Raw genomic sequence first — 25,000 nt, 5'->3', positions numbered from 1 at the left:
GTGGGTGGAATAAAAAAGGGAGGAATCAAAAATGACACCAAGATTCCTTGCATTAGCAGAAGGTCTGATGAGATCACCATCAGGAGTGACTGAGAAGGAGCATCTTTTTCTTAAGTTGCGCTTTAGTGCCAATTTGCAGGAGTTCCGTGTTGTTGCAGTTTAACTTTAAAGAGGTATGCTTCATCCAGATTTTAATTTCACTGAGGCAAGCTGTGAGCTGAGAAAGCCCTGATGAAGTTTCACTTCTAACACTGAAATAGAGATGAGCAAATGATAACCCATTCCATAGCTATGTATGATATGGCCAAGAGGAAGCATATAGATAAAGAAGAGCAGAGGACTGAGTACACAGCCCTGATGAACCCCTTGTGTGACTGGTATTAAGCTGGATCTCTCTAGATCTTTCAAATTCTTGTCTATCAGTCAGGTAGGACTTAAACAACTGGAGGGCAGTGCCAGAGAAACCCAGCATGTTCTCTATTCTGGACAGTAGAATGCCATGTCTGACAGTGTCAAAAGCTGAACTGAGGTCTAACAGAATTAATATGCTGGTTTGTCCAGAGTGTGCTACCATAAGCAAAACATTTGATTACCTGAAGCAGATCCCAGCTGTGCTGCACTGTGAAACCAGACTGAAAGAGTTCCATCAGTTTGTTAGATGTTAAGTAATTGGTGAGTTGGGAGGTTAAAACACACTCAAGAACTTTTGACAGAAAAGGTAAGGGATAGATGGGCTGAAAATTGTTAAGACTGTCAGCATCAAGAAAGACTTTTTAACAGTGGGGTTACAAAAGCGATTTTTAAAGTGGCTGGCACAAAGCCGGTGTTAAGGGATGTATTTATTGTTGTTGTAACAGTCTGGACTATGGCATGAAGCAGTATTTGAGCAGTGTGATGGGAATGGGGTCGAGTACACAGGTAGTTGGCCTTATTTTACAAAGCAGGTTGTTAACAAATGCAGATGTGACTGGTGAAATTTTAGAAAAAAGCGGGATGAAGTGGGAAGACAGAGAAAGATATGAACAGATGATGAATTTATGTTAGTTGAATTATTTAGATCTTTAATTTTGTTACGGAAAAAGTGGAGGAATTTTCCACAGGCTTTGGTAGAAGAGGTAATTGGGCCAGATGCAGGTTAAAGTAGTTTATTAACTACAGAGAACAAAACCCTCAGGTCACGTGGCTATTTTCTATTATTCTGCCATAATGCGTGTTCTTGGCTGCAGTTAGTGCATCCCTGTAGACCCTTTGGTAGTCAGAGAAAGCCTGGATATATACAGTTAGGCCAATCTTACGTGACATTATCTCAAGGTGTTGGCCAGCTGCTTTCATAGACCATAATTCTGAACTGTAGCATGGAGATGAACGCTTAAAGTAAACCTCCTTATGTTTTAACGGAGCTGTTTTATCCTAGTGCTGAATGAAGAGCTGAGTTATAGTAGTCAACAAGACTATCTAGCATTGATACAATAGGTGAAAACAGAAAAAGATCAGGAATGGAATTAGCAAGGATAGGGGGACATGTTTATAAGGCTTCTGAAAGAAACTTGACATTTACAGGTAAGAGGAGGGAGAGGTAATGAGACATTGAAAAGTACTACTTTATGATCAAAAAGTCCCTGCTATAAGTGTTGTCGAAAGATAAGCCAGATGTGCAGATAAAGTCCAATATATGACCACCAGAGTGGGTAGAAAAATTAACATGTTGCACCAAGTCAAAACAGTCCAGTAAGGACAGGAATTCATTTCTCAGTTTACATGTCAGAATGTCAATATGGATGTTGAAGTCACAGAGAACAATGACTCTCTGGGAAAGCAAATTTAAGTGGGTGAAAAGTTCAGTCAGATCAGTTATGAAAGACCCATTGTATTTTGGAGGACGATAGACAACAGCAAGTAACACAGGACAAGATTTTGTAATTCATTTAAGAGCCAGATGCTTGAAAGACAATGGGCAGTTAATTGGTACACATCTTAAAAATTCTGCCAAGGTATGTAAACTTATGAGCACAACTGTATACTTATGTTGCCAATCATGTATGTTTTACCAGTTTCTGCCTACTGGGAAAACAACCAAACCACCATCATGAAGGGTCACCTGCTTTCTGCAGCTCATGACCCTCACCAGGAAAAGCAGATTGAAAGTGAAAAAAGGGTAATAAAATCCATCCTTTTACAAAATTAATTATGAAAAAGCAAAACCAGTTTCTACAATGACAGTAATCTGCATGTGAGGCATGAACAGCAAATGTATGGCTGACATAACACTTTCAATGCCCTGCCCTCAGTTACTCTGCCATCAAAGTGATCACATACCAGCTACATGCTGGGGTTTAAGGGAGCCTGTTTTTTTAAGGAAACTCTCCCGATCCTCAAAGGCGATGATGGAATCACTAGGAATCTCCCGTTCTGGTCCTTCCCGCTCACTGTGATTGCCGCCACTGTGATTGGACAGCTCGATAATTTCCTCAAACTCTGTGTCTTCGCCTTTAGTAGACAGGCCATTCTCATGCTTGGTCTGCTGCAGGCCATTCAGAAGAGGTGTAGTCTGGGTGGGATCAGCTGATGATAAGCTGCAGATATGAATATTTTTAAAAAAATTAAAAATGTATCAATATATATGTACAAGGAAACTAAGACAGATGCCTTAGATTAGCTGTGTAGGCAGAAAACAAATCACAGGCTAATTAGGGTGCATTGCCGGGTAGCCAGCAATCTAAAATTACGGTAGTCAAACATAAATTGTTATAAATATTCAATTATTGATCTCAAAAACTGACCTATTATGCCTCAAGTTTTATATTACATATTTGAAACAACAGTGCTTAACCTCCTTGGTGATAACCCCAAGCATTTTATGCAATTATGGTTAAACCCGTGTCCAACTCAGGGTGACATTTAATAATCCACTTTACAGTGTAAAGGCAGAATAATGCTAGGAACAATATTCTTCTCCCATCTAGTGCATGACGCAACATTATGCTGCAAAAAATCATTAAAATTTTTAAATGTTTTGTCACTCTAAGGTAACTCATCAATATTCATAAGTGGGGTGGAGTCTTTGTCCAAAACACAATGGCATATAAACAAGAAGTTTTAAATCCAGTTTTAGAACAAACTGAAACTGAACCATTACAGTATTTGTATAAAGCGATAGTTATGACAATGTGAATTGGACAGAAGACCATGACAAAGATAATGAAACTGATGTCTTACATTCTTTGCTTTAGTTGCTACTTTTTAAGTAAAGTTCAGTATCTATGATACAGCAATGTAAATGGGCCTAGTTAAGCTCACCATAAAACACACTATATATTATAGGCTGAATGAAGTGAATGCTCAATCAATGTCACTTCTTAGGTCAGTGTTATTTCCGAGCCTAAACCAGTGGCACACCATCTTTAGTCTTGAAGCCCTCTTGTAAATTCTATTTTGCTTTGTTTCTGATGGGCTCTTGCTTGTGCTCCTGTGCTTCACATGCTACTCACACATTCCAGAATACCATCTAAGCTATGTGTCTTACAAAATACAAGACTATAGCCACAGATATTTATAAGAAGCACTTCAGTTTACCTCTGTGCCGTCTCCTCGGCTGATCGTCCTTTCACAGCCTTCTTTGATGGTTCTGTCTCCTCAGAGGTCACTATGACAATCATAAAGACACAGATCAGTGCAAGTCAAATCAAGTCAAGTTGGGGAGCATGCACTGGCGTTGCCGCACCCACTACACAACAAAACCGGTTTCCAACCGGGATCCCGGTTGGAAACTCCCCAGGCAAACACACAGTACAGTCCCACCCTCTGGAAATGACCCTCTATCTGCTGCAGCCAGGTGTTACATGGGCAACACCTTGGCCTGGTCCAGTCACTTGGGTCCCCAACAATGCGGATCTTACGAGTCGGCTCACACTCGAGGAAACACGCCACATGGCTGTAGTGCCGTAACTGATGCTCCCTCACAATGCAGGTAATGTGCCTCATTCAGGACTCCATGAGCAACCGCTCATTTGACACAAAGTCAAACCAACAGTACCCAAGGATTTTCTGGAGAGACAGAGTACCAAAGGAGTCCAGTCTTCATCTCAGGCAACTGGATAGCGTCCATGTCTCGCAACCATATAGCAAAACAGGAAGCACCAGGACTCTAAAGACTTGGACCTTTGTCTTTTCGCATAGATATCAGGAGAGCTACATACCCCTTTCCAGTGACCTTATGACCCCCCCATGCTCTCCCAATCCGTCTACCGACTTAATTGAAAGAGTCACTAGAGACATGAATGTCACTGCCAAGGTAAGTAAACCTCTCGAAAAGGTCGACACTCTCTCTGCAAACAGACACACTGCTGATGGCTGTGCCCAAGAGGCCATTAAAGGCCTGGATCTTGGCTTTTATCAAGGACACTCTCAAGCCCAGACACTCAGACTCTTCACTCAGTCTCTCGAGAGCCCCGATCAGAGCCTCCATTGACTCCGTGAAGATCACAGCATCGTCAGCATAGTCAGTCAGCCCCACAGCCACTGGACCCCACAACCTTGCCCAACACCCAGTCCATGCAAGCACTGAATAGAGTAGGAGCGAGAACACACCACTGATGAACCCCAGAATCAACTGGGAAAAACACAGAGGTCCTGCCTCCACTCTGCACACACAGATATATATATATATATATATATATATATATATATATATATATATATATATATATATATATAAATACCTTGTTTCAGTTTACCACTTTTAATCTCATGTCCTCTTTCCTGCAATGAATAAGGCTACTAGTTGTAACTATCAGGCTACTTTATGTTGACCCCCTGAAAGGTCTATATTCAGAAGAAGTTTTTCCTGTTACTTTATAGAGCCCTTACATTTCAAACAGGTTAGTATTCAGATTACTAGCTGTAAATGTTTGCTAGCTGAAACATAAAGACAGCAAGATCCCTCTGAACCTGTCATCACCTTCCTGCCATCTGGTAAACCACTCTGGCTTGACTTACCAGACTTTACAATCATATTTATTCTCATGCCGTGAGATGTACTGAGTAAACCGAACATCTTGACCTTAAATGTTTTTTATTATAATTAGATGAATACGTACGTTCAGGTGTGTTTTTGTTGAATTTATTACTTGAGGGCTGTTGGGGAATGTCATTATCATCCTTATTTTAAACATGCATGTCGGAGTTTGACTGTACTCTGTGCATGTGGCAATATGAATACTACTAGTAGCACTAGATAGATAGATAGATAGATAGATAGATAGATAGATAGATAGATAGATAGATAGATAGATAGATAGATAGATAGATAGATAGATAGATAGATACTTTATTAATCCCAAGGGGAAATTCACATAATCCAGCAGCAATATACTGATACAAAGAAACAATATTAAATTAAATAGTAATAAAAATGAAAAAAATGAAAAAAATATATATATACTATTGCATGTTTCTATTCATGGCTTATTTTTACAAAGTGTGCCAAATCAAATTCCATGTGTTTATGGCAAAAAGGTATTTATTTACATATTAAAATGAATACTCTAACATGACTTGAATTCATTTCTACATAAATGGTAAAAGGCAATACGTGTTGGGGATCATCGTAGCGACATACTTCTTTAAACATCTCTGGCATTTGACACCAATGTATGAGGAATGCTCCTCTCTCACCTTCTAAAGAGGGTAAAATCCAGTAAGTAGGACCCGTGGGTGACCAAAAGGAACTGACAGGTGGTCAGATCCTGCTGTGGCAGAGCTTGGTGTGCTACACATAGCTGGATCAACCTAGAAGGAAGGCTAGTGAGGCCTGAGGGGACTACAGGCTTGCCTCCCAGGATTGTGCTCTTTGTCTTGGGTCTCACCTTTACTGCTTTCAGGACTAGGTTTGATCTCTTTTCCATTTAGTTGTGTGGCAGAAGAAGATTTGCATTCTTTCTGCAAAGAAAAAAAAAAGCAAATGCTTCAATCCTTAAATAATAAGAACAGCAAAGAAACAGAAATGTAATCACAGACTGCAAAAACTAACTGTAATACGAAAAAGTCAAAGCTACCTTTTCAGGGGTGTCGGTCTTTCTTGTTCTCTTCATGATCTCTTCAAGGCGCTGAAATTATAATACATATGCATACATATTAACATGTAGTAGAAGTAGAAGGAGGATTGAAAAACAGATATTTAGTAATACGTTTAACTCAATGGCAATGAGGGCAAACTTCAGATCTGATTGTGGCTCAAGGCTCTTTTATGGTTTTCTAAGGTGGAATATGGTACACCAGTGCATCTGTGGAATATTACTTTAAAAGATTACAGGTTCAAAGCTCAAATGATTAATTTCTGGTTGACTACAGGTCACCATGAATGCAAAAATCCTCATCAATGCACTATATTAAATGAGCATCAATCAAAGCAATAACAATATTTATTTGTATACAGTAGCATGTTTTCATACAAAAGCATAGTTCAAAGTGCGTCACAAGTAAAACAAAGAATTACAATTACAAAGAAAACTGACACATATATATATATAATTATATATGTAAATGAATAACTACAGTAAGACAAACAGATAAATAAATAAATAAAAAAAAAACAGGTAGAGATTCTAATGGCATTAAGCATAACTTAAATCAACTATGCACAACGTGGTGAGGTAGGGGTCCACGGCGGTGCATATTGTTTAATAAAAACAGTGCACCCAGTGCTCTGGGTGGGTGTATACAGTTGCGAATTTGGGCAGCTGCAAGGTTTGCTGGAGGGATAGAGAGAGACAGAGCTGAGAACTGGGTGAGCAATTGGTGCAGAGGGCTGGAGGCTTGGCGGTCAAGAGTGGGCCATGCCCATGAAGCAGAGCTGTTCCTGCTGAGCAAGCTGGGAGCAGGTGCAACCAACAGGGCTCTAAAGATCGTCCTGTGCACACTTGAGAGAAATGGTGATAGGACGATGCAGTCGGGCTTGGGATATCACAGTGGTGACAGGCTGAGGCAGCAGTGGTGCAAGCCAGTTTTTGAAGGCTGATCACACAGGCTCGGCTCTCGGCTGAGCGTACCTGACAAGTGAGCTAGGGCAGAGAAGTTTTAGAAAGGCACCAAAGTGTACAAGAAACAGGAGTCCCAATTTTATTTTGATTTTAATATTTGTTTTACTGCTTTGATTATTTATTTATTGATTGGATTTTCCGGTCAGTTGGTATGGCGCCTGTCTCCCAGATGGAAGACTTGTCATCCCTATCTGGAAAGGGAAAGGTGCTTGCCTCAATTGCGGCAATTACTTGCTCACCTACCAGTGACTGGAGCAGTCTGGCTTTATTCCTAAGAAGTCTACCATCGACCACATCCTGGTACTGAAGGTTCTAATCGAGCACAAACACAAACATTGCAGAGTTTCTATGCAGCCTTTGTCGATTTTTGTAAAGCATTCAACTCAGTTGAAGCTGCCCTATTGGACTTTCTGAGCCGGTCTTGTACACTGGTACTGTGAGTGCTGTGCAGAATGGAGGGAGAATCTTTTTTGTTTGTCCCCATTGATTCTGGGATACTGCGGTGGGCTGGCGCCCTGCCCGGGGTTTGTTTTCTGCCTTGCACCCTCTGTTGGCTGGGATTGACTCCAGCAGACCCCCTGACCCTGTAGTTAGGATATATCGGGTTGGATAATGGATGGATTCTGGGATACATCAAGGGTGTGTTTTGCTCCTACTCTGTTCAATGTTTGCATGGACTGGGTGTTGGGAAGGGTCATGAGGTCTGTGGGGCATCTGTTGGTGAAGAGAGATTCACTGATCTTATTTTTGCTGATGATGGATCGGGGTTCACGAGAGACTGAGGAGTCTGAGTGTCTGAGCTTACGAGTGTCCTGGATAAAAACTAAGATCCCAGGCTTTAATGACCTCTTAGGCACAGCCATCAGCAGTGCGTCTGTCTGTGGGGAGACTGGCAACCTTGTTGAGAGGTTTACTTACTCCAGCAGTGATATTCATGTCTCAGGTCACTCTTCGTATGAAGTCATTAGATGGATTAGAAGAGCAAAGGGGTCATGATGTCACTGGATTGGGGTGTGTAGTGCCCCTGATATCATTGCAAAAGGACAAAGGTACAAGTCTTTAGAATCCAGGTGCTTCCTGTTTCGCTATATGGTTCCACGACATAAACGCTATCCAGTGACCTGAGACGAACACTGGACTCCTTCAGTACTGTGTCTCTTTGGAGAATACGTAGGTAACGCTAGTTTATCTTTGTGTACCTGATGAAGCACATTACATGAATTGTGAGGGAGTGTCAGTTATGGCACTACGGGCATGTGGTATGGTTCCCTGAGGGTGATCCGGCTCACAGGATTGTTGGAGACACAAGTAGCTGGACTAGGCCAAGGGGACGCCCATGTAACACATAGCTATGGCAGATAGATAGCTATTTGTGGAGGGTGGGACTAGACCATGTGTCGGCCCTTAGGGGTTGCCAACCAAGATCCTGAGGTGTTTTGCTATGTAGTAGGTGCGGCAACGCACTTTACTGGTGCAGGCTCCCCAACCTGACCCGGTTGGATTTTACTCTCATATTGAGAACTTGTTTTACAGGATCATTTTGTAGTGAGAAGTCAAGCTGAACTCTGTTTTAATTGTTAAAAAAAGCATAAAGCACTTTTGCACCATCTCATGCTGTGTTGGGTTTTCACTGCCTAGTCCATCTTGGTTTACATCTACTGATGTTCCTGGCTCAAGTAGGTGATGCCTACTGCAGGCGATCTGGATATCAAACACAATATTATCTTTTTCATTTTATTATACTTTATTAATCCTGAAGGAAATTACTTGGTTTCTTGCATACCCCTTGGGGTCAGAGCGCAGGGTCAGCCAGCCATTGTACAGCGCCCCTGGAGCAATTGCAGGTTAAGGGCCTTGCTCAAGGGCCCAGCAGAGTAGGATCTCTTTTGGCAGTTACGGGGACTGGAACCGGCAACCATCGGGATACCAGCACAGATCCTTAGCCTCAGAGCCACCACTCCACCAACAATCGATCCAAAAATGATATTTATTCATATGTTATTTATATTATTTTATATGTCATTTACTTCATGTACTTTTTAGTGATAGCTGAGAAAAAATTTAATCTCACGTTTTCACATAGGATGGAGAGAAAAAATGTTATGATATAATTGAAGCTAATAATGATTAATGCTGTACAATGGCAAATAATGTGAAACGTCCACTGAGAAAAAAAATATCAGATTACTCGTGTTTCATAATCCACTTGTCAGTTACTTTGCTAAATAAACGTTTTTTTTGCTAAAAAACTGATAAGATAATAGATACTTGCAGAATGATCAGTGTACGTCATAAACATAAAACTAAAGCCTTGTGAGGTTGACCTTTTGAACTGAAGACCCTCTGCCATTCATTGGTCAAGAGTCCTGTCTTTAATTAAAAGGTCAATCCATATGTTGTACAGCATTGGTCACTATTGGCTACTAATATATCGTAAACTTTTTTTCCCCTCTATTCTGCATGAAATCATGAGATAAAAAATTTTCCTAGGTCCTTCACTACAACGTTCATGAGTTTAAGTAACATATAAAAGAAATCTGACTTTCGGGTAGAGTATTCCTTTAAGTGTCTACAAGTTATAATGGTAAATGTCAAGAGTCCAAAGCTATTATGGTCAGATGGCCAGAGAGAACGAATAATGTTTTCTTCTTCAGATTTACATTTATTCATTCAGCAGACACTTCTATCCAAAGTGACATACAAATATTATCAACACCAATTACATGTTTCTTTTGAAGCCAATGTTACCAGGCAAGGTAGTTTAGCAGCTGAAGAGTTCACGTTGATGCCATAAAGCCAGCAGTCTCAGAGTTTACCTCGTGTTCAATGTGTGACCCTCAACACATCACTTCAGCTGTCAAAGTATACCAAATGAATTTCTTTCATCAATACTTGTTTCAAATGCTGCTCATAAATATTCTGGTGGTTTCTTTTTTTGACCGAGGCAATAAATGCCTTTTCTAAATTACAAAAGATTCTTAAGTTGTAACCTGTCCATTTTATACCTTCTTCCTCTCCTGTCGCTCTTGCTCCTCTTTAAGGAAGTGCATCTCCCTCTCCTGCCGTTGTTTTTCTGCATCCTCTCGAGCTTTGGCCTCAGCCTCTTCTCTCTGAAACAAGTCAAAGTAGCAAAGGTGTGTTTTTAGTTTTTATAGACATTGTCACAGCCAGTTTTATTGATACTGGTGGAGAGCAGAATATAGCCAACCTTGGATTGGTCACCACTCCACAACAGGTTAGAGAGCAAACATGAACAGACAGACTTCTCAGGGCTCACATTCCTGGATGAGGTAGGTAACTTGACGAGTGAACAAGCTAAATAATGTAAAGTGATGCAAGTACCGTATATACTGTGTATAAGTCGGGTCTTGAAACCAGAAAAATCGATCTTAAAATCAGACCCCGACTTACACACCGTTCAAAAATGCAACACTTACATTTTTTTTTCTACATCTTCTTGCTTCCTCCAATCTCGCACCAGTTTCTCAGACAAATTGAATTTTGTTGCAGCAGCACAGTTACCAGTTTCTTTCATCACTTCAACGACTTTTAATTTAAAACCAGCTTCATATTTTCTTCTGACTGAACGCTCCATCGTAGATAAGGGATGCTCTTATGATAAAGGTGTATGAGGGTGTGAGATACAAAAAACACAAAACAGTGCAAACGTTGCTTCTGAATAGTTTGGGTATTACCGTGTGGTCATGTAGACACAATACATAGACAAAAAAAGGCAGTGTGCTCCGTGGTTACTCACTCAGGTGGGAGTTAGCATATTGTAATCTCTTGGACCAATAGCGTGAGTTTTTCGCATTCGACTTATACGACTGACATAAAATATCGGAAATTATATGGTAAAATCAAGCTCCGACTTATCCGTGAGAGAACTTAAATGCGAGTATATACGATAGGTAACAAGCGCATAATACAGATATATACATCTGTAAAAGATGGGATTCGGTCTGTTAAATCAGTTAATATTTGGGTGAAATAGCATGAGAGAAAGGAAAGGAGTTCAGTGGGGAGAGACTGACAAATCAGAACCAGAGATTCTTGGGAGAAAAGTGATGTGAAGGAAGCCTGTTGTGATCTTAGACAGCTAGCAATATGGGGAAGAATTTCATTTTCACTAGCAGTGACCTTAAACAATCCACAAAATGATGAAGAGCAAAGTTTGAAATAAAATATCTGCTAGCATGCCAGTTATTTTGTTTATTAAAAGCATGGTGGTCAAGAATTTCGGTAACATAAAATCACACTAAATTCAAACATTACCACAGCAAAAAACATGAGTGAAAGACAGCAGATCCAGGAATTTGAGAGCAGTAGCTCGCCTTCTGTAATGTGGTCAACAATTCTGCATTTGTTAATCATTATATGAAAACAATCTTATAGAATATCATTATTTCCAGTTTTTTATTTTTCAACAGGGCATCTATACAAGCTGAGTTTACAAAAATCTGTGTCACTTACAAAGGGCTACAAATGTAAAATAAACTTTAATAAAGTTAGGAAAATAACCTCCTAAATGGAAAGATTCAAGCAGTAGTCACTATTTTCAATATTAAATAGACCATGGCTTGCCCCAACAAAATGTAGTGCAGCAGAAACATCAACCTCGAGAACAAACCTTGCTTCTCACATAGGTGAATTTCAGATTCAGCTATAGACTCCTACAATAATCAGATGCTAAAGGAGTCAGACTTTGAAATGTAGTAGTGGCAACAACAGCAGCAGTACTGTCACGTGAACAGAGACATTTGACATAGTGCCAATCTCCAGCACCACCATAACTACATGTTATTTCATAGAAAACACACACACACATATAATAAGATTGTCTGGCATCCCATCCTAGAAGAAAGGTGGCCCTTTGCCAGGAAGGCAGGCTAAAATGGAAGGACAGCAATGGGCTGGTGTTATCGACCAGGTTGGGAATCGATCCCTTACCTGAAAAGGAGGCAAGAATGATGGAAGGATTGGGGGAGTTAGCTTGTGTACAGTATATACTCCCTCAACATGCTAGAGGGCAGCATCCATGTGTCACAGCTTCCATTTCCAGACCACAGGGCAGGCTGGGAATCATAGTCCTGTGGAACAGCCCAGCTGGGTGTCGTGGATCTACCACCACTACATTGTGACAATTCCGCCTGACCTAGAAGAATTTTCTTCGAACTTTGCCCAAACGCCAGAAGTAGGGTCTGGTTTAAAAGGAGCCCTCAGCCTCACCTTGGAGAGTCAGAGTCTAGAGGTAGTGGACAACACTTGTGTGGAGGAAGAGAGAGTCAGGAGGTAGAAAGGAAAGAGGAAGGATTCATCATCCCTATACTTGTGAGTGTTCATGTCAGTCGTTGAATATAGGGGGCATCATTGATCCCCAATCCCTGGACAAACCAGGACAGCTTGGCTAGTCTATTTGGTCAAATGTTTTAAATGGACACTAACTGGCTGGCAAAAGTATGCTCAGTGACTTAGAAGTACTTTCAGGTCATGGCCAAAGGTGAATCAGTAGGTAGGTAATGATGCTGTTTAAGGCGAAACTGATATCCTAACACTCGGTTATGAAGCCAGGATAGGCAGATGTGGTGTTAAAAGATGAACATCACATGCACTTGATTCAGAAAGTAATTTACATACTTCCCTTTTTCACACTTTGCCATGTTCCAGTTGTGTGCTAAAATTATCTAAATTCAGTTTTTCCCCACATCAAGTAACACTCAATACCCTAGAATGACAAAGTGAAAACTGGATTTTTCAATTCTTTCCAAATTTTCTAAACATAACAAACTGAAGTAACAGACTGAAACTGACACAAGTATTGTGACCCTTTGCTATGACACTTGATATTTGGCTCAGGTGCATCCCATCCTATTGGCCACCATTGAGATGTTTCTACACTTTGTTTGTAGTCCACCTGTGGTCAATTCAATTGTTTGGATATGGTTATATAAAGCACACGGCTGTGTATCGAAGGTCTCATGGTTAAGAGAGTATCAGAGCAAAAACCAAGGCCATAAGGGCACAGGAATTGCTGGCAGAACTTACATACAGGATTGTGCCGAGGCACAGATCTGGGGAAGGCTACAAAACATTCTTGCAGCATTAAAGGTTCCCAAGATTGCAAAGCTGCTTTCACAATTCTTAACTAGAAGGAATACAGAACAACTATAACTCTCAAACTGAACAATCGTGGGAGAAAGGCCATAGTAAGAGAGATGACCAAGAACCTTGGTCACTATGGCTGAACACCAGAGAAACTGTGTGGAGATGAGTGAAACCTTCAGAAGAACAGAGTGGCCAAATGGAAGTCTCTTCTAGACACATGGAATCATGCTGAAGTCTGCAAAAATGCACCTAATGGACTGTCAGACTGTACAAAACCAAATTCTCTGGATTGATGAAAACAAGATTAGCGTTATGTCTGGAGGAAACCAGGCACCGCTTATCAGCTGCACAATACCATTTCAACAATGAAGCACTTTCAATGGCAGGGACTGGGAGATTAAACAGGGTTGAGGAAAAGCTGAACAGAGCAAAGTTGTTAGATATCCTTAATGAAAACCTGTTCTGGACTTCAGACTGGGGCAAAAGTTCACCTTCCAACAGGACAATGGCCCCCAGCACAAAGCACAGACAACACAGGTGTGGCTTAGGGGCAACTTAAGGAATGACCTTCAGTTGCCCAGGCAGAGCCTGGACTTGTACAACACTAATAGGGTAAATGCCCATGGATTGTGAATGCATGTGTTAAATGGAAATCACTGCCTATCTTGATTAGAGCAGTGCTGTTGATCTCACTTTATGCAAGCTTTTTTGGCTACCATGGAGTATGGTACAATTTGGTTTATGTAAATGTATTCACTTTATGTACTTTTCTGCTGTTTTCATTTTGAATTTTTCGGGCCCTCTTCATGTGATTAACTGGTATCCGGCCTTACTAATGCTTCCTTGTTAGACCCCAAGAATCCCCCTTCCCTGTACGGAAATAAGTGGATTCATAAACCAGAATAGGCAGAAAACCTTATTAATATTCACTGTCCTGTGGTCATGCACTTGTTCATTTTCTGAACCTGCATAGTCCAATATACCGTGATGGAGATGATCATATGTTATTTTTTTTTTTTGTTTATTTCTGACTGCTAGACTTGTTTTCTTAGCTCACATATTCAGGGGAGGTGGAGAACAATAAAATGTCCTTTTCACACTGAAAAGCTGACTGTACATAAATGGCCAGAAGATGGCAGTATTCCACTGCAAGTCACACAAAATAAATAAAGCAGACTGTAAAGACAAGCATCTCAGTGCTTTCCTCCCACTCTGTGCCACAAACCTGTTTTTGCAGCCGCTCCATCTCCTCTTGCTCAGCTCGGGCACGCTCTTCTGCCTCCTTCTGCTGACGCGCTTCATTTTCCAGCCTTTCCTGCTCTTCTCGCTGCCTCCTCTCCTCGGCAGCTTTCTGAGCTTCAGCCTCAAGCCTTGCTTTCTTCTCTGCTTCAAGTAAGGCCTGCTCTTCTCGGAGACGCCTGCAATCAGCATAGAAGCATCAAATCAATAAATATTTAAAAAATAAATAAAACAAAAAGAACTTGTTCTACAATACCAGATATAATATTTAGGATGGCGCTTAATTTACTTTTCAAACATTTGTCAAACTTACTGCATCTGCCCCCCAAAAGTGACTGACCTGTCTCTCTCTTGCTGTTCTCTCCTCTCCTGTTCTTCTCTCTCTCTCTGCTCCCTGGCCAGCTTCCTCTTCTCAGCCAGGATCCGAGCAGCTTCTTCTGGGTTGTTGGTTCCAGCTGTGGGTTTGCTGATTGGGGCAGAGGATGGGGCGGGAGCTGAAGCTGGGGCTGGAGTGACCTCCACGGTAGAGACTGTGCTTGCAGTTGGAGCTGCCAGGGTTGGGGGTGTACTTGGTGCAGAGGATACAATAATAGCAGGGACTGTGGCAGTTGCTGGAAAAAGGACACAACATCAACATAAGGTACATCTCTTTCAACTTAGTATAATAAGCAAAACAGAACAATTCCTCGAATATACCGACCTAGAAAAAAATGATCCATGATTTTATTACTTCCTGCTTAGGTTACTGTAATTCCATTTACATAGGCATGAGTCAGCCAGCTTTGTCACATCTACAGATTGGTTCAGGATGCGACCGCACAGTTGCTGACTGGCACTGGGAAGAGGGAACCTATCACTCCAGAGTTAGCCTCCATGCACTGATTTCCAATTAATTTCAGGATACAGTTTAAGGTTTTAATGTTGTTATTTTTTAAGGTCTTAAAGGCTTGGCACTTTCTTAAATTGCTGAACCCGTCCAACCACAAATCTCGTCACGTTTACTCAGGTCCTCAAATCAGATTCTGCTCTTCATGCTTTGAGTCAGATTGAAGCGTAAAAGTGACTAACAGGTCACAGTAAAGGTGAACAGTAAATTTTTCCTGTTGAGGCCCCTGAACTTTGAAACAGCATACCCTTTGAAATAAGATTTGCATTTTGAGATGTAGTTTTTAAGTCCAGGGGCTTAAGACTTAACCTTTGTTCAATAGCTTTTGAATAAGGATAAATTCTCTTAAAGTTGTTGACTGGTGTGCAATGGCAAACATTATCTATGTTGAAATTTTTTGTTCTGACCTTGTACTGAGGTTATGTTCATTTAATACTGTATAGCACTTTGAATGACACTCATATGTTTTTAAATATGCTTTATGAATAAAATTTGACTTCGCATGTTACCCAGAAAATAAGCCCTACTCCGAAAATCAGCCCTAGCATGATTTTCAGGCTGCTCTGTAATATAAGCCCTAGTCAAGGTCGTCAGCTGAAAAGCAAGACACCTAAGGCTGGGTTGATACTTCACGCGATGTGACACGTGTGCCTGAAACATCCATTAAATTCTGAGGACACCTTGCCACAATATCTCTGAAAAGGATGTTTAATGATTACATCCATCAATCCAGGGATGCGCCCATTCCAGTAAGCATCGGGTATGAGGCAGAAACAATCCCTGGACGGGGCATCAGCTCATCGCAAGCTGAACACAAGCACTTACATACACTAACGTCATTTTAGTGTCACCAAATCCTCAAACCTTCATGTCTTTGGCTGGAAAACGTAGCACAATGTGGAAACCCACCAGGGAAACATGCAAGCTCCAAAAGGACCGTGACTCCCTGCGAGACAGCAGTGCTACCACTCTGCCACTGTGTAACTACTAACAGTATTCATTATTTAAACAAAGTTAACGATTTATCTGTAAAATGTAACATATATAACTTTAATGCATTTCATCATGAAAGTGATATCAAGTTTAAAATCTAAGGATTCTAAATGTGCAGAGAGCTGGAATATCAGAAACATAATGTGTTCTCTGTGGCGATTGCTGCTGTCAGCTCAGGAGGAAGCACCAGAAGCACATAGTGCTTAACAACTGGGTCGGTTTTAAGATGATGGTTACGACGGTCTGCTTTAATGATAAAATAAACTACGAGGTTAAAGCAGAAATTTCCACTTTAATCACAAAACAGACAATTTCACCATGTCCTTATATTTTTTTTCTCTGTGGCTCAAATACACCACCATATATTCTGACGCTATTGTGAAGGTAAAAAAAAAAAAGATGGCTCAGAAGATGCTATATGAGACTTTTAAAATGTATCGTGTCATTACGATCGGGAATATGCAACGCTTGAATATAAAAGTACCACGAATGCATTTGTATGTCGGCATGTTACTTCACCACATCGAACCATTCTTTAAACATTAAAACACACACATCGATCCCGTAGAATCCTAAAAGTGGCTGGAGTAGCAAGAAATTGCTGATTAACTGTACAGACTGTATCTCTGTTGTTAGTCATTAGCACTATAACATAAGTAACATGATAATTATATTTGAATACTAACCCTCACCTATTCTGTTTCTTTTCTCGGTACCCAAATGTGGCAATTGGTGCCACGGCCTACCTGCCAAGTTGTTTGCCTGCCTATGGTAAAGTCATCCCTGATGGAGGATCACAGGAATCATGGGAAAGAGGGGTCCTTTCATCGGAGCAACGTTTCAGCCGTGGCATGGCCAAATGGGGAGGCAGCTAGATGGATGAGGTCTCCAGGACTCTTAAAATATCCAAACCTAATTATGTCATATCATCTACTGTTAAACCGTACTTCTAAAATTTGTATTATTATGCTGTCTTAAGGAATTGTTCTGTTCTGTATATTGTATTGTATTGACCCCCTACTTTTGACACCCACTGCACGCCCAACCTACCTGGAAAGGGGTCTCTCTTTGAACTGCCTTTCCCGAGGTTTCTTCCATTTTTCCCTACAAGGTTTTTATTGCGAGTTTTTCCTTGTCTTCTCAGAGAGTCAAGGCTGGGGGGCTGTTAAAGCCCATTGCGGCACTTCCTGTGTGATTTTGGGCTATACAAAAATAAACTGTATTGTATTGTAAATTCAGGCTGGAATTCAAGGTTTGAATGTGGAGAGTTATGACGATATTCCAGAAGAAGATGACATGACTGTATTTGGATAAATGTATATTGTTGTATATGAATAAATATAAGACATCCCCTGAAAATAAGCCCTAGTGCATCTTTTGTAGTAAAAATGAATATAAGACCAGGTCTTATTTACGGGGAAACACGGTACTTTACTTACATCTCAGTGCCATTTTACTTTGTAACCACACAGAATTTTTAACTTCATTTTGTTTGTATCCTCCTGCTGCTCCTCCACCACTGCTCCATGTGTAGTATGGCATGCCAAAGTTCAAATCAGGATAATCATCAACACAAATTAAATATTTCTTTTGTCCCCTACATATCGAACAATCAATAACTAGTATATATTGTGTGGCTTATTCAGAACTGCTTTATACATACAGTTAATGTTTTAGACATCCATGTGACATGAGCAGAGATTGATGGTAAGATGAGAGTTGCACAGTGATACAGAAACACCATCTGAACCTGCGCTGTACTTAAATTTGACTTAAACCTGTAGAGGGACCTGGCCAACATGCAAACATAAGACACAACACAATGCAGCATTCTCACACTTGGTCAACCCAATTCAAGGGTAGGAAAAGAATATGGGCACAAGAAAGGAAGCAGTCCTGGTCATGGCACCAGTCCATTGCAGGGCCCACTCCTGGACACATCCATACTTGTATGGGGGTCAAATTTACACAAACATCTTTGGGATGTGGAGAAGAAAGAATCCAGAGATAAACCTATGCAGACACAGGGAGAATAGCCAAACTTCAAAGGACAACAACTGGAACGGTGGTTCAAATTAGGTATGATGTGTTCACGAGACAAGAGTATTAACCACAGAACTACTCTACTACTGTCAGAAAATATTCTAAGCTGAATAACAGACGAAAACACTTATCAATGTCTGCTTAATGGACATCCTTCTTTACAACAAGCTTGAGGGAGCCTGCCATGTGGACTGGTCAGTTTAGCATGACAAAACTGGAGAATATAATAATGCAACTATTTTAAGTAAATTACATGTATTTCCATAACAAAGCTAAGAAGCACATTGGTTTGCACCAATCAGCATACAGATAATCTTTAGCACATCCATCCATTCATCATCCAACCAGCTGTATTCTAACTACAGGGTCACGGGGGCCTGCTGGAGTCAATCCTAGTCAACACAGGGTGCAAGGCAGGAAACAAACACCGGGCAGGGCGCCAGCCCACAGCAGCTTTAGCACACCTAAACTTTTGTATATCTAAAGGTCCAAAACTAGTTAAACAGATTAAAGGTCTTTGGTAGGCAGTGTGGCACAATACAATACAATACATTTATTTTTGTATAGCCCAAAATCACTCAATAAGTGCCATAATGGGCCTTAATAGGCCCTGCCTCTTGACAGCCCCCCAGCCTTGACTCTCTAAGAAGACAAGGAAAAACTCCCAAAAAAACCCTTGTAGGGAAAAAATGGAAGAAACCTTGGGAAAGGCAGTTCAAACAGAGACCCCTTTCCAGGTAGGTTGGGTTTGCAGTGGGTGTCAAAAAGAAGGCAGTCAATACAATACACAGTGGTTAAGGTTTTGGATCTCAAACCCTGAGGTTGTTGGTTCAAATCCCACCACAGCCATTGTGTGACCCTGAACAAATCACTTCACTTGCCTGTGCTCCTATAAGGAAAAGAAATGTAATTGATTGTTTCTTAAATATTTTAAGACTATTTGGATAAAGGCATCAGCCAAATAATTAAATGTAAATGTCTTTGGCACACATCTGTATCAAAAGAGAATAAAATAAAAATAATTAATTGTCATTATTTTTGCACTGGGTGCAAAGGTACATAATATTAAAGTTAAAAAGGCAGGGGCAGTCAGAAGCACTTCACAAATTCTTTTTTCCCTAACAATCACCTCTTCATAGAGTTTGTGTTACAACGGCAGTATACAGTTAAGTGACCTGTGCTGGGTAAACCAGCAGCTTTATGGTTTGTAGTGCAATACTTTAACCACTGGGCTACTGTAATGTTTTTATTTTGTTGGGGGTGGGCGTTGTTACTGTGGTTATCAAATGTGCTGTCTTTTGAACTGTTTCAATTGTTCTCTGTTGCGTCACCATTTTGTTTTTTTCCTGAGCATTGCTATTTTGTGGTTTGGCAGTTATGCTTGCTGTGCTGTTGCCACTAAAATGAGACACCTGGAAGGGTATTTAAGATGGTAGCATGCTACTCTTGGTGTCTATGACTATTTGAACTGTGAAATAAAAACCTTCACAGAGCTAGCTAGTGATTTTTGGGCTCTTTAGGAATCTTGGAATGACCTGTTGACTAATGATTTCTGATTTTGATCTGTTTTTTTTCTGCTTTCCTGGTTTTCACCTCTGTCTGTTTTCTGACTATTCATTTGCTTTTTCCTCTTTTGGCATATTCCCTTTTCACTGCCATCTCTTCTGATTAAAAAGACATCCACCTGAAAGAAGTGTGTCAAGAAACACTACTGGGGCTCCTTTATAATAATGGCAATATGCCTGCGCAATAAGTTACACAACTGTGACAGTCAGAAGTTTTCTTTCTTTTTAGTCATTCTGGTGTGTACATGGGAGGGGGTTTGTTGTTTGTCACATTTATTTATTGATTAAAGTCCTATAAAAAGCTACATTTCCCACGCTATTTGTCTGTTTATTCATTTATCTATAATTTTGCCCTTTATATTTATATCTCTATTATATAAAAGTAGAAGATCTGCAATGGAGGATGGCCTTGGCCACCAACTCCTGTCTGAACACAGGTAAAACTGTAGCTTTATCCATCAGCTATCTGTGTCCATTTTGTGCCTTTTCATTTACTGTGAAAGACTGAAGCCTCTGATTAATCTTTTGGATATTTTTTAATGGTTTAGGAATAGAATAGAATTATTTTTGAAGTAACATATTGTCATGTATGCCTGCCCAGTGACCACCTTAATGGGTCAGAGAAAGAAAGTAATACCACCCAAGGACAAGAAGAGGCGCTGACTCTAGCTACTTCTTCTCTCTGCATGGTAGTTTCTGGAGGATGACAACTAGCTCCATAAATTCCATAAAAACAGGTAGTCCCTAGAAGGGGATATCTTTATGGAAATTGGCCTTACTGGAGACAGAGCTCCTGCTGACGTTCCATACTCTGCACTGCAGCAGCCAGTTTACTTTGAGTGCCTAGAGCACCAAACTTTGTTATTCTTTTCATGCTTAATTATGCAGGATTACCCGGTTGGCACCCTTGGCCTACTTTCACCCGGTTACAATATAATCAAAATAAAAGAACAGGTAAATGTTTGGATACTTCCTATTGAGACAAGCAAATTGGCAATTCCGAAAACTAAAAGCAACAAAAAGAAAAACCTCATGGCAACTGATATAGTCTTAGTATTTAATGTGCTTCTAAAAGACAGACTGAAACTGAAGTTCACCTCCTATAAACTAATTAATAGTTTGGAAATGTTTGGTGAAATTTAGGGTATTGGACAAGTGCTCTGTTCTTCTCAGACTATCAGAGACACAGCAATCAGGCAGGGACGTGGCCAGATCAGTGATCAAGTAATCCTGTTACCTGAATTTACATTGTTCCTTGCATCACACATCGAGATCTTTTCTGTTTGCTTTGGCGGAGAGACGCAGCATAGCTTTGAGCCTTCTGTTGCCCCGGGAACAGATAAACAGTCTTCCATAGATGTGGCGATTGGACTTCGCGATGCTCTTTGGCGTGTCGTCCAGTTAGGGGAGGTCCCAAGAGAGTTTACAAACCTCACATTTTCATGAATGAGTGCCGCATTAATAGGAATGTTTCTTGAACGAGCATCACTGAAACACCTAAAAACTGCTTTTTCAACGTCTTCAAATGCAGCAGTTCACATACGTTTGCAACCCAAGATTTTTTTTTCTTTTTTTGCTCAGTCTTTCAAAAAAGTTGACAGTGTTGATGGCGAAATTCCGAATTCACTGGCAATGTCTTTTTTCTTTTTGCCGCAACTGAGAGTTGCAAAAATGTAATTTTTTTTTTTTTATATGAACTGTTATCATTTTTTTGTGTCTGCCGTTTCTATAGGAGGGTGACAATGAGTTAAATTTTAATGGATGTGTTTCAAATGTTAACAAGCAATAAGCAAAAGGTATCTTTGAAAACCGCAGGAAACAAAAAGGGCAAAAAAAAAAAAACAGTATGAAGAAAGTTTGAAAAAAGAAAAACAAATTACAATGTTTCTGTTTGGGGATCGTTGTGCACAACTGAGCTGCGGCCACAGAACTAACTGCTCTGTGGATGATTCATTCAGGCATTTCAAGGTCTTTTGGGCACTTCATTGTAATGAAAGTCTCTGCTGAATGTACTTCATAGTAACGAGATTTCTATAGACTCGCGTCATATGGGGAAACTGTCAGGACCATAAAAATACTTCATTGTAATGAAAATTTCGTTGTAATGGAATTTTACCTGTAACACCTTTTATTGGCCAACTAAAAAGTTATCATTTTGCTTGACTTCTCATTATGTCAAGTAAAAAATATTGAAGCTTTATATGTATCGTGTTATTTGATTGAATAAAGATTATTTTAAAAATATCTACTATATGTTACAGTGCCTTTCACATCTATCTATCTATCTATGGCATCTAACATTAAAATCTTTAGCCTCTCTGTTCCAGTATTTATCTCCTGCATATGCAACTTATAATTTACAAAACTACTATAAAAAATGGATATAGAAAATATTCACTTTTAAATAAAGATCATCAATTCCCTAATGACGGAGCAGACACTGAGCAGTGTGGCAGTGTTGTGGACTCCGTGTATAACAAAACAGAGGAGGTCTCACTATACAAAGTGGGATTTTCTTCATCATCACTTAGATCCATCATTCAAACTATTGGCTAATCCTCCTTGGCTACCTGTAAAAATGTTTATCACCTTATGCAGATCATTTCAGTTCAATTCCAAAATAGTTACCCTGCTAAAAGGTCGCCTCTCTCTGTAGCACCCAAGTGTGGGAAGACTTGGTCAAAGTGATTGAAATTAAAAAAAAGAAAAAGAGGACATTTAAAAGACTGCCTACAATTATTTCTACAAGTTGTCTTACTCAGTAATCATCCTCACCAGAATGTTATCAGAATGAAGTTAATTAATTGGTGAGTTATTTTTGATTACAACAAAATTTGGGTCAAGTTTTAATCTACTCTGTCATTTTTACAATATTTTAAAAATACAAACGTACAAAATGAAGAATATTTCTACAGCCAGCATTGTGTCAAATCCAGTAAGACTGAGTACCTTTAGCTTCGTCCTGAGCAGCTGGCTTTCGCTTCTCTTTCGGTTTCTCTTCTGTGGCAGGTGAACTGCTTCTCTCATCCTCCTTTGTGGCGGACTTGTCCTCTGTCTTCTTCTGCTTTTTGATTCGGGGTTTGGGGGCAGACTGTGAGGGCCGAGGAGACAGTGGCTTAGGAGATGTAGCGGGAGATGCAGGCCTCTGTTTCGGGGTGGATGGTGATGAGGTGTGGGTTTTAGACACAGGGCTGCTACAAATGAAAGGACAAACAAAATGAGTGCAAGGAACAGAAGACAAAAAGCACACTAGCACTAGCAAGAACTCCTAATCTTGAGGGCTCCAAGTCTTAAATAACAAGTCAGTTACAATTAAGGCAAAAGAAGTTAATCAGAAGCAAAAAACTGTTTGATAATTAAGAAAATGGCTAGAACGAAAAACTGCAGCAACTGTTGCTCCCAAGGACCGGAGTTGGATTCTCCTTTCTGTACTGTAAGGCACACAAACCCACATAGACTCACAGACTCGCCACAGACCTGGCCAGTTTCGATTCACCAAGTAATTTACCATTTGGGTATGTTGAAGAGTATACAATTCAAAGAACCTCAACTCAATTTATTATAAAAATTAAAATGATAAGCAGTTGTTACTACACAACGCTGAATAAAAATGTGCCAACTGGAGCAGCCATGAAAGACGACACGTTATCCCTGGGATGCCTGCCATTTAGGTCCTTCAGCCAGACATTCTTTTGATGCTGAAAAGCAAACATCATGTAACATGGTGCAGATATTAGGAATATCTGCTGCCTTTCAGACATGATATTACCCTTCAGAACAGCGCCTGAAATCCCCCCTTTTTTTGAAACTTCTTGTGATCTTATATATGTCCCCTACAAGTACCTGGGTTCTGTCCGACTTCTGATACTCGGCAAAGACTGCCTCTTCTTTAACACCTCCTTTGCCAAAGCATTTTTCTCTTTCTCATTTTGCCTTTCTTTATCTTTCTTGTCTTTTTTCTTCTTATCCACCTTCAACACAACAGACACATATTACGTTTTCTTTTAAAAATATTAAAACTGTGAACAAAAAAATAAAACACTGCACAGGTGGATACCTAAATTGAAAGCAGTACTTAAAAGCATACCGTCTGTCTAAAAGTCTTACTTGTAAAGCAGAAACATGCTGGGAAATGCACATTTAGAACGCAACAATAGTAGGCCTCAAAGGCTCCTGCTGCCAAATCTGGGTTCAATTACAATTATATTCCCGGTCAGACGAATTTGAGCTTTTAAAACTAAAGAGATACTATAAGCTTTGAAAATAATTGCTCTTGCTTTCAAAAATGAAATTTAGTATCTGATTAAGTAGAAGATGAGCACCAGGAGTGGCTCATCTTACATACCGGTGTGGACTCCCTGAATTTGCGTGGAGTTATATCGGGGCTGCTGGCAGACACTCTCCATCGTTCTGAGCACCGGTGGTGTGCTCGGTGGTTATTACAGGCAGTGAGTGGACTGGCAGAGGCGGATCGTGGGCACACTGCAGAAACTGACGGACACACATAAAAAAAGTCTAGATCAGTCGAAGAAGTAATCACAAAATAACAATCTGGCACTAGGAAGCTCTTTATATAAACAGTTTTCAAACTATGGACTAAAAATTGAATTTTGATAAAACATTCATAACACCCTTTATCTCTTTAATTAGTTCAAGTTAACAACATAATATGTTTATGCATTTTATGTTAAAGTAGTAACAAATACATACAGGCATCCTTGCCATTTCCAATTAGAGTGGCTACACTTCTGCTCCGTGCTAGGAAGGACAAGGTCGGTGTCATCAGCCGATCAACAATACTGCTTTCCCAGGGACTGAGCTGTAAGCTTCGAGCTGGTAGAGAAGGAAAGAGAATGAAATTAGGAAATACCTCATCTTTTGTGGTGGATGATACCAGGCGGCAAAGGCCCACGGTCAACAGAAGAGTGTTGCAGTCAGAAGTTGTCATGGATGAAATTGATGTAAAATTACATTATGTTCATCCTATCACAAAGGAAAGTAAACAGTACACCAACCAGAATGACAGCTGAAGTGAAGCCCACAGAAAAAGCCCTCGGTTGAGACAGGAATTATTGAAAAAGAATTCAGCGTGACACATGACTAAGTCAACTCTCACTGACAAATACACAGCG

General features: G+C 40.2%; 1 protein-coding gene across 1 annotated transcript; it reads right to left on the bottom strand.

Moving 5' to 3' along the window:
* Window positions 1-2,293: 2,293 nt before the first annotated feature.
* LOC120519600 (MAP7 domain-containing protein 1-like) lies at window positions 2,294-24,831 on the bottom strand. Its single transcript, XM_039742539.1, has 11 exons — window positions 24,579-24,831; window positions 24,214-24,359; window positions 23,712-23,839; window positions 22,818-23,062; window positions 14,722-14,992; window positions 14,368-14,560; window positions 10,043-10,147; window positions 6,054-6,104; window positions 5,865-5,937; window positions 3,574-3,643; window positions 2,294-2,573 (listed from the first exon to the last, which is right to left on the bottom strand). Exons 1-11 carry the CDS (start codon window positions 24,814-24,816, stop codon window positions 2,309-2,311), a joined length of 1,785 nt encoding a protein of 594 aa, XP_039598473.1. The 5' UTR covers window positions 24,817-24,831; the 3' UTR covers window positions 2,294-2,308.
* Between the last annotated feature and the right edge of the window lie 169 nt (window positions 24,832-25,000).

This window comes from Polypterus senegalus, unplaced genomic scaffold, assembly GCF_016835505.1.
Source record: "Polypterus senegalus isolate Bchr_013 unplaced genomic scaffold, ASM1683550v1 scaffold_5356, whole genome shotgun sequence".
Classification (NCBI taxonomy): domain Eukaryota; kingdom Metazoa; phylum Chordata; class Cladistia; order Polypteriformes; family Polypteridae; genus Polypterus; species Polypterus senegalus.
This window is presented reverse-complemented; position numbering and strand designations above follow the sequence as displayed.